This window comes from Fukomys damarensis, unplaced genomic scaffold, assembly GCF_012274545.1.
Source record: "Fukomys damarensis isolate Sample0158 unplaced genomic scaffold, DMR_v1.0_HiC HiC_scaffold_10, whole genome shotgun sequence".
NCBI lineage: Eukaryota > Metazoa > Chordata > Mammalia > Rodentia > Bathyergidae > Fukomys > Fukomys damarensis.
The window spans coordinates 30,204,833-30,213,033 of record NW_022900922.1 but is presented as its reverse complement, the minus strand read 5'-3'; the positions used below and the strand labels follow the sequence as shown (position 1 = coordinate 30,213,033).

Here is an 8,201-nt window from a genome sequence, read left to right as displayed (position 1 = left end):
TTTTTTTTTTTTTTTTTGGTACCGGGGATTGAACTTGGGTCCTTGCACTTGAAAGGCAGGCCACTGAACCGCTGAGCTAAATCCCCAGCCCCGCAGCAGGTTGGGAGTTCTATTCCTCCTATATCCTTGTGCGCCGATGAGGAGACGGAAAGTCTGTCTGTGCCTAACTTGTGTAGCATAAGAAAGATGAAGGTGGGGGAACCCAGGCAGCCCAGTGAACTTTTTACTAATTAGAAAATAATTCATGAATATTTTAGAAAATAAAGAAAATAGAAGAAAGTACATAGAAAAAAGTAATTTCTCATAGCAGCAATGATCAGAAGATAGATGGACTTCTTTCAGCCTTCCCAGGAATAGGTCAGTTTAAGAATTGGTGATTTATAGTTCTCTTGGTTTATCTTGGCCCTTGGTTCTATGCCTGCAAAAACAAACAAACAAACAAACAAACAAACAAAAATACTCTGGCACTGGGGATTGCACTAAGCCACATTCCCAGTCCTTTCACGTTTTAGTTTGCCTCGTCTAGCCTTGAACCTGTGATCTTCCTGCTTCAGCCTCCTGTGTTGCTGAAATTACAGACATATGCCATTATGCCTGGCTCTGTGTACATGTTTCACCCCACTGAATTTTATGAGCTGCTTCAAACTTCAAACACATTTCAGGTGAAAGTGTATGGACAAATTTACAGTAATACATGGCTTTACCCCAGACAGGAAGAGTATGCTCATTTAAATCCTGGAAGAGTATGTTAAAACCTGTTTGCCTTGCCTAGGAAGAACCTGAGCTGGGGAGAGAGAGACAGAATGGCTTGCTCGCGGGATATAACTTGTGTTATTCTGTGACTCCTGACTTCAGGCCAGGACATTTTCTACTAAATCCTCCTACCACCTCCAGATTTTCCTTTCCTAGAGGGGAGGCATTTGAGTGCCACACACATGGAAGTCTGTTAGAGGTCACTGGGGACCCGAGGCTATAGGGTTTCCTATCAGGAACTAAGTGTAAGAGCACAACTGTAAATGGAGATCCAATCCCCCCCCCCTGCTGTAATCTCCCTGAGTAGCTTCATCTTACAGCCTTGGTGGAGTTGGAAGCTGTCAGCTTGAAGCCCCCCAAGATCCTGGCATTCAGGAAGATTCTGTAGAGAGAAGGTCACACCTGGACTTCAAAGGCTTGAGGAAATCCCCACCCAGGCAGGCTCCTGACAACCCACAGCAGCTGAGGGCTGGCCTTGGGGTGTAGGACAGAGGCAAACAGACCTTCCCACTCACATTCCAGGCTTTATTGTTCTGCTTAGGATCCGCCTGTGCCTTACCGATGCTGAGGCAGTTCCCTCAGAATGCTTCCTGGCAATTTTATCCTCCTGGGAACCCAGAGAGCTCAGGAGATGCCAGCTTACTGGAAAAGTACAGCAGGGAGGAAACTGGAAAGCGCTAGTCTTCTGGAGTTACCTCCACCAGGTTCGCAGTAGCGGCTGAGATCCAGCAAGCCACATTTAAGAGCCTAGGACACCCTCTGGCATAAAGTGAGTACCCCCAAATGTTGGGAAATGCCTGTATCATCTGGTTGTGGCACACGAGATTTCTGTTTTACAGGTTTTTAAAGACGAGCACGTTTGTATGTTGTTTTATCGTGTAGTATGCCGGTGAGTACTCAATCTCAGTTACCTTTAACTTTTCATGAAAAGACCATGAGTATTCCTTTTTTTTTGGTACCAGAGATCAAATTTAGGACCTTAAGCTTGCAAGGCAGACAGTGAAACCACTGAGCTAAATCCCTAGCTCCACAATGACTATTCCTAACTCAGTGGTGTCCCTCACGTCCCTTGAGGCAAGGAGAAATGCTTCCAGAGTTTCAGAAGCTATCAGGTCCCTCAGGACTGCACACGTGATTTATTTAAGTAGTCACTCCCCAAACATTCCTGTGATGTATGAACTTCATTTGATAATAGAAAAAAAACTAAAAATGAAATTCTGGACCCTGTGGAAAATTTTGCAATTCTGTGGGAACACATCGAATAGTACCAACAGATTCTCTACGAAAATTTGGGTTTTGCTAAACTCAAAGCTACTTTTTTTTTGCCTCCTCTTTCTTTTTTCGTGGTACTAGGGATTGAGCCCAGGGCTTTCCAACTGAGCCATAGCTCCAACCCTTTTTATTTTTATTTTGAGACTATATTTTGCTAAGTTGCTAAATTGCCCAGGCTGGGCTTGAACTTGTGATCCTCCTGCCTCACTTCCCAGAGTGCTGTGATGACAGGTGTGTACCACCACTCTGGGCTTGGTTTCCCTGTTTTAAAATTTGGGTCTTTTTTTGTCATGTGTAAGGAGGATCACTCCTAATCTGGTAACACACTGGAGAGTAGGCACCAGTCAGTTGCTTGTATACTGCTGTCTTTGGGAAGAAATGGGAAGAGGGCAAGCCCAGGGCCAGGGGATCCATTCTTTCTCACCCCATTCTAGCTGAGCTCATGATGTAATCAGAAGTGGGTCTGTGTTGTTTCACAGTGCTCCCCTTTAGTGCATAGAAGCCCAACATCTTACTCTCTCTCCGGGTGACCTTTCTATAGTTACAAATCATGTCAAGGACTTGCTGGTCAGTAGAGGTGGAAAAAGGACATAGAAATGTATAAAGGGGGTGGTCGAGCTGGCACTGGTATTGAGCCCTTATTCTACCTTCTTCTCATAGTAAAACACACCCACCCTTAGAGTACACCCACATCAAACTTGAGGACCCAACGCTGTCTGCAGCACAGAAAAATTAGGCTGAGAAAAAAATGCCTGAGATTCTTCAGTTGAGACGCCTCCCTTACCTGGCAAGTAAAGCCTGGGGTTGCCGGGCGTTTTCCAGTGGCAAATATGGCTCTGAAGTACACTTTATTGTTCAGCTTCCAGCCTCCACATTGAGTGGCCTCAGTGTTTCCAGTTCTTTTAAGCTCAGCCATGACAACACACCCTGTTTTCCGCCCTCCTTTTTTCTTCACCCCACGGCTTTCCCTCGAGGTCTGAAGTTAGCTCTGGCTCCACTGTCTGGCTGGAGCTGGGTGCTGGAGGTGCGCTATCTCCAGAATCTTCGCAGCACCTCCAGGGGGCCGCTGTGGCCTTGACTTTGGAGTTGAAAAAAAGACTCCGAGGTGCGGATGGCCCAGCTAGGAAGGAAGTGGAGCTGAGAGTAGGGGATCGTGGTCAACTGGAGTCCATCCCCTCCTGCCTGCAACATCCCTCAGGGTTGTTTTGTCAAATTCAGCCAAGAGAAACAGAGACGTGAGATCAAGTGACTTGTTCAAGGGCTCAGCACCCTGACGCAAAGGTCCTTGATTCACCCAGAGACTATGGTACACAGAATCCAGGGATTAAGAAGCTCCTTGCCTCTTTCAAACTCCGTCGCTTCAGGCCAAGTCCTGGTTATAAAGAAACATCTTTGAGGGCCAGGGATTTAGCTCAGCGGGCACCATATGGTACCGAATTTACCAGTAACAAACAGAAAAGTAAGAAAGAGAGAGAGGAGGACCAGGGAAGAACTGGAGTAGTGAAAAGAGAAAAGCATCCACTTCCGATTAAACTCGGAGTTAACTCAAACCTTCTCTCCCGCAGACCCAGCCAGGCTTTCCCAACCTCCGGAGTTTCTGTTGGCTTCTCTGGTTTCTAACTTTGGGACAGAGGTGACATTGTGCTAAAGTGAACATGTGAAAGGTACTTTGGACATCTTACAGGTCCATGAGATAAGAAAGCAGATGATTGATGATTGCCAGGTGTGGTGCAGTGGTGCACGCCTGTAATTCCAACACTGAGGCAGGAGGATCAACCCAAGTTCAAGGCCAGCCTGGACTACATAGTGAGACCCTGTCCAATTTATTATTTATCATTTATTTATTATTTATTGCTATTTCCAGAAAGAGTTCTTTTGTCTGAGTACAGTGTTGAGGAAATGATTTTTGCTTGAAGGAATTCTAGGGAGGCACAGGAGAGGCAGTTAAGGAAAAAGCTAGAGGGGTTGATTGAATACTGAGTTACACTGAAGAGTCTACAGTTGAATCACACTGGAGAGCCCGATTCCTGAAAACAGCCCATCTGAGCGCTGGCGACTTCTCCCTGGGTCCCTGCTTGTCCGTTTCCCGCACTCCCATGCCTGGGAAACAGTTGGCAGCCACCTCTTTAATCCATTAGCTTCTAGCTGCGGTGGAGAACTAAAGACCATCGATCGATCGGCCCAGCCCTGAGTTTCTAAACAGCTGTGAAGACAGCCCCTAATGTAGGTAGAGGAGTACTCCAGACACTATTACCAGAACCATCTCAAATTCAGAAAGCAGGATGTAAACTTGCATCTTCTCCTGGGGGGTTTTGTTGGGTTTTTTGTTTGTTTGTTTTGTTTTGCTGGGAATCGAACCTAGGGCCTCAGGCCTGTTAAGAAAGCTCTCTACCTTCAGCTTCCATTTATGTTCTTAAAAAAAAAAAAATCAAAATGTGTGCTGGGTGTGGTGGCCCATGCCCAGAATCATCATATTTTTGGGGGAGGCTCAGTCAGCCTGGGCTACTTTGTGAGTTCAATGCCAGCCTGAGCCAATAGTAAGCCCCTCTCTCAGCAGCACCCCCCATGTATATATTTATTGTACAACACTATGCTTGTACAATACCTGTAACACTATGTTGTCTTTTTTCTTTTTCTTGCATGGGGATTGAACCCAGGGCCTTTGCTCTGAGCTACAGCCCCAGTCCATTTTTTTTTATGTTTAATTTTAAGACAAGGTCTCACTAAGTTGCCCAAGCTGGATTCAAACTCCCAATCCTCCTACTTCAGCTTCCTGGAGTTCTGGGGTTACAGTCGTTCACTACCACATCCAGCCGGGCTTTTTTTTTTGTTCTTCTTCTTCTTTCTTAAACATGTTAGCCCTTGTTCACCAGAACACCCCAGTTACTTTGTGCAGTAACTTAAATGGTGAGATCAGCTTGCTAATTAATATGCCTTCTTAAAGATGTTTCTCAGCTGTGAAGTAAAGAGAGCCCTGGAAAGAATCTGGCCCAACATCCAGTCTTATGCCAATATGGAGAGGAAAGGGGAGCATTTGTGGAAAAAGACAGGTTAAGCAATTTATTTTCAAGCATGACATTTTTTATTGACAGAACATCTCTCCAGGCGGTGTTCACATGCTCGGACCAAAGCTTTTAACTTGGCAGTGCCGTTTAAGCAAACAATTCCTCTTAGTCGAATGCAATGATTAACAGGAAGCTGAGAGCAGACAGTCCCAGCCGGGCTGGGAAAAGAGGCAGGGTTTGAGGTCCCAGAGCCGTGACTTGCAGAATGGTCATCTCACCCACCGTGGACTTTGCTGTGGGAATAAGGAAGCACCCCGGCACCCAGGAGTGGTTTTGTGTAGTAATAGGGATCTGGGGAGTGGGAGAAATAACCCAGTGTGGCAAATGCAAAGAAGCTACTTCGGAAAAGTGTCAAAGAAAAGTGAAAATGCAAATGAACTGTATATGAAGGTGGAAGGGAAGGGAGAAAAAAACCCACGGAGGACAAGAGATGTTAGCTGCTAATGAGAACTGCATTCATCACGGGACCGTGTGGGAGCCCAGAAAAACTGTAAGTTAAAGGCATTGACGCACTGATTGTATCTCAAAAGCCGGTGTGCTCATTTCCTGGTTCTCACCATGGTCTCCCGCAAGTACTGTCTTTTCAGCGTTTCTCTGCTTAGTGCCTTGATTTTTGTATTTGTTTACAATAGCAAGTTACAGGAGAACAGGCGTTTTCTGAGGGCAGTCCTGACCAACGCTTCCATCTTAGCTGAAACCTGCGCTGAGCTGCTTGAGGGGCAGGTTTTTCACCTAACAGAAAATGCATTGAAAACGACCCTCCGCGAGTCCACCTGTTCAGAGTACAAGATCCAGAGTCATTACATAACAGAAACGCTCTCTGGAGAAGAAGCTGCCTTCCCTCTGGCCTTCACGATGACTGTCCACAAAGACTTTGGCACTTTTGAGAGGCTCTTCAGGGCGATTTACATGCCCCACAACGTCTACTGCGTGCACGTGGATGCCAAGTCCTCAGTCAAGTTTAAAAGCTCAGTGCAGCGGTTGCTGAGCTGCTTCTCCAACGCCTTCCTGGCTTCCAAGATGGAACCCGTGGTCTATGCAGGGTTTTCCAGGCTCCAGGCCGACCTGAACTGCCTGAGAGACCTGGTGGCCTCCCAGGTCCCCTGGAAGTACGTCATCAACACGTGCGGGCAAGATTTCCCCCTGAAGACCAACAGGGAGATCGTGCAGTACCTGAAAGGGTTCCGAGGGAAGAATCTGACCCCGGGGGTGCTGCCCCCAGATCATGCCATCGGGCGGACTAAATACGTCCATCAAGAATTATTAGATAGCAAAAGTTCCTACGTGCAGAAAACAGCACAGTTAAAACCCCCTCCGCCTCACAATATGACCATCTACTTTGGTACTGCCTATGTGGCCCTCACCAGGGAATTTGCTGACTTTGTCCTGCAAGACCGGCGAGCCCTGGACTTACTTTCCTGGTCTAAGGACACCTACTCTCCCGACGAGCATTTCTGGGTGACCCTCAACAGGATTCCTGGTAAGTGTCTCTCTGTATTTTGTTGCTATTAAGAGATTGGTTCTTGCTATGTTGCCCTGGCTGGCCTGGATCCCTGGGCTCGAGTGATCCTCGTGGTAGCAGGGACTGTGGCTGCCATGCCTGGTTTCTATGAACACATGTGGTAGGGTCAGTGCTAAAAAACAAACCAAAACAACAGCAACAAAAAACTGCTTAAAAGATGGTTAAAGAAAGTATAGCATTTCAAACTTCTGTACAGTCTCAGATGTTAATTTTCAAAGGAAAGATGAATTTTTATTGATTTTTATCTTGTATTCAGAAACCATGATTGTGCAGATTGATGGGGTACAATGTGCTGTTTTGATTGGCACCCCGCTACCACTGGCTAAACATACTTTCAAAATAGAAGCAGGGGGCTGGGCGTGGTGGTGCAGGCCTGTAATCCCAGCACTCAGAAGGCTGAGGCAGGAGGATCGCTGTGAGTTCAAGACCAGCCTGGGTTACATAGTGAGTTCCAGGTCAGTCTCAACTACATAGTGAGACCCTGTCTCAAAAAAACCAACCAGCAAACAAACAAAAAAGAAAAACAAAATACAAGCAGGATGACAACTTTTTTTTGGTACTGGGGATTGAACTCAAACAACTTTTAAATTTTTCATTCTCAAGTTCTTTCCTGGAATTAGATCCAAAATTTAGAGCAGCTTAAGGGTTTCCAGTGGCTTGGTATTATAGTTAGACACCCCACGTGGTGGGTGGTGCACTGGATCACCCGGCCTGTCGGCAAATGTGTCAGTGATAAACCTCGTCTCCCAAGCCTGATCTTGCTTGTTATGCTGATTCTCAATTAGCTCTCAGTTGCCACTAAATTAATGCCACAGGTTGCAAGTGATGTGAGTAATCATCGTTTACAGTAAGCCGACCCAGTTTGTCTAGTTCAGCTCAAAATAAAAATTGAGACCCAAAATTCAAGGAGAAAAGTGTTGGAGTCAATCTGAAGATAAAGCTTATGGTTTCTTTAGATTGGTGCTTCCACTGGGGGTCTGTAACTCGCCCAGGCCACACCCATTTCCTGGTGAGTTCCCCACCTCCTTCAGAATGCTTTTTAAATCTAATTTTCTCAGCGCAGGAAGGACTGCTGTAGTGTTAAAAAAGAAGCAGGGGTTATGAGGGTGTGGTGACAAACATCTATAATCTCGGCACTCTGGAAGGCTGAGGCAGGAGGATGGCAAATTTGAGCACAACCTGGGCAATTTAGCAATTTAGCAAGACTGTGAAAATAAAGAAGTCTGGGAATACAGCTCACTATGAAGGCCCTTTCAATCCCCAGTACAAGACAAAACAAAAAGAAGCAAGGCTTAAGAAAGTTAGGCAGCCCTTGATCTGGGGCTGTTTAAATGGGATTGTAGTGCCAGAATCCTGAAAGTGAAAGCACCTCTCTGGCCCATTGCTTGGACCACGAGGGAGATCATTCCATATTCTCAGATTGTGTGGGGAAACAGCCTAGAAGGGAAATGGCCAAACCCCATTGTTGTTTAAGAAAGGGGTAAGATGAGTCGGGGATTTAGCTCAGCGGTTCTGAGGCCTGCCTTGCAAGCGCAAGGACCCGAGTTCAATCCCCGGTACCAAAAAAAAAAAAAAAAAAAAGAGGCGGG

The 8,201-nt window shown here is 46.2% G+C and overlaps 2 protein-coding genes across 2 annotated transcripts in view; both read left to right on the top strand.

The window, feature by feature from the left end:
- LOC104861591 (N-acetyllactosaminide beta-1,6-N-acetylglucosaminyl-transferase-like) overlaps positions 1-1,445 on the top strand; it is a 38,859-nt gene extending 37,414 nt beyond the window's left edge. The window contains exon 3 of the mRNA XM_010623074.2: positions 1,295-1,445. Within this exon, the coding sequence (XP_010621376.2) occupies positions 1,295-1,434 (140 nt within the window). The 3' untranslated portion in view covers positions 1,435-1,445. The remainder of the gene's footprint in view (positions 1-1,294) is intronic.
- A 2-nt stretch (positions 1,446-1,447) lies between these two features.
- The window catches only part of LOC104861419 (N-acetyllactosaminide beta-1,6-N-acetylglucosaminyl-transferase), a 22,847-nt gene continuing 16,093 nt past the window's right edge, over positions 1,448-8,201 (top strand). The window contains exons 1-2 of the mRNA XM_010622846.2: positions 1,448-1,522; positions 5,118-6,570. Coding sequence (XP_010621148.1) covers positions 5,649-6,570 — 922 coding nt within the window. The 5' untranslated portion in view covers positions 1,448-1,522; positions 5,118-5,648. The remainder of the gene's footprint in view (positions 1,523-5,117; positions 6,571-8,201) is intronic.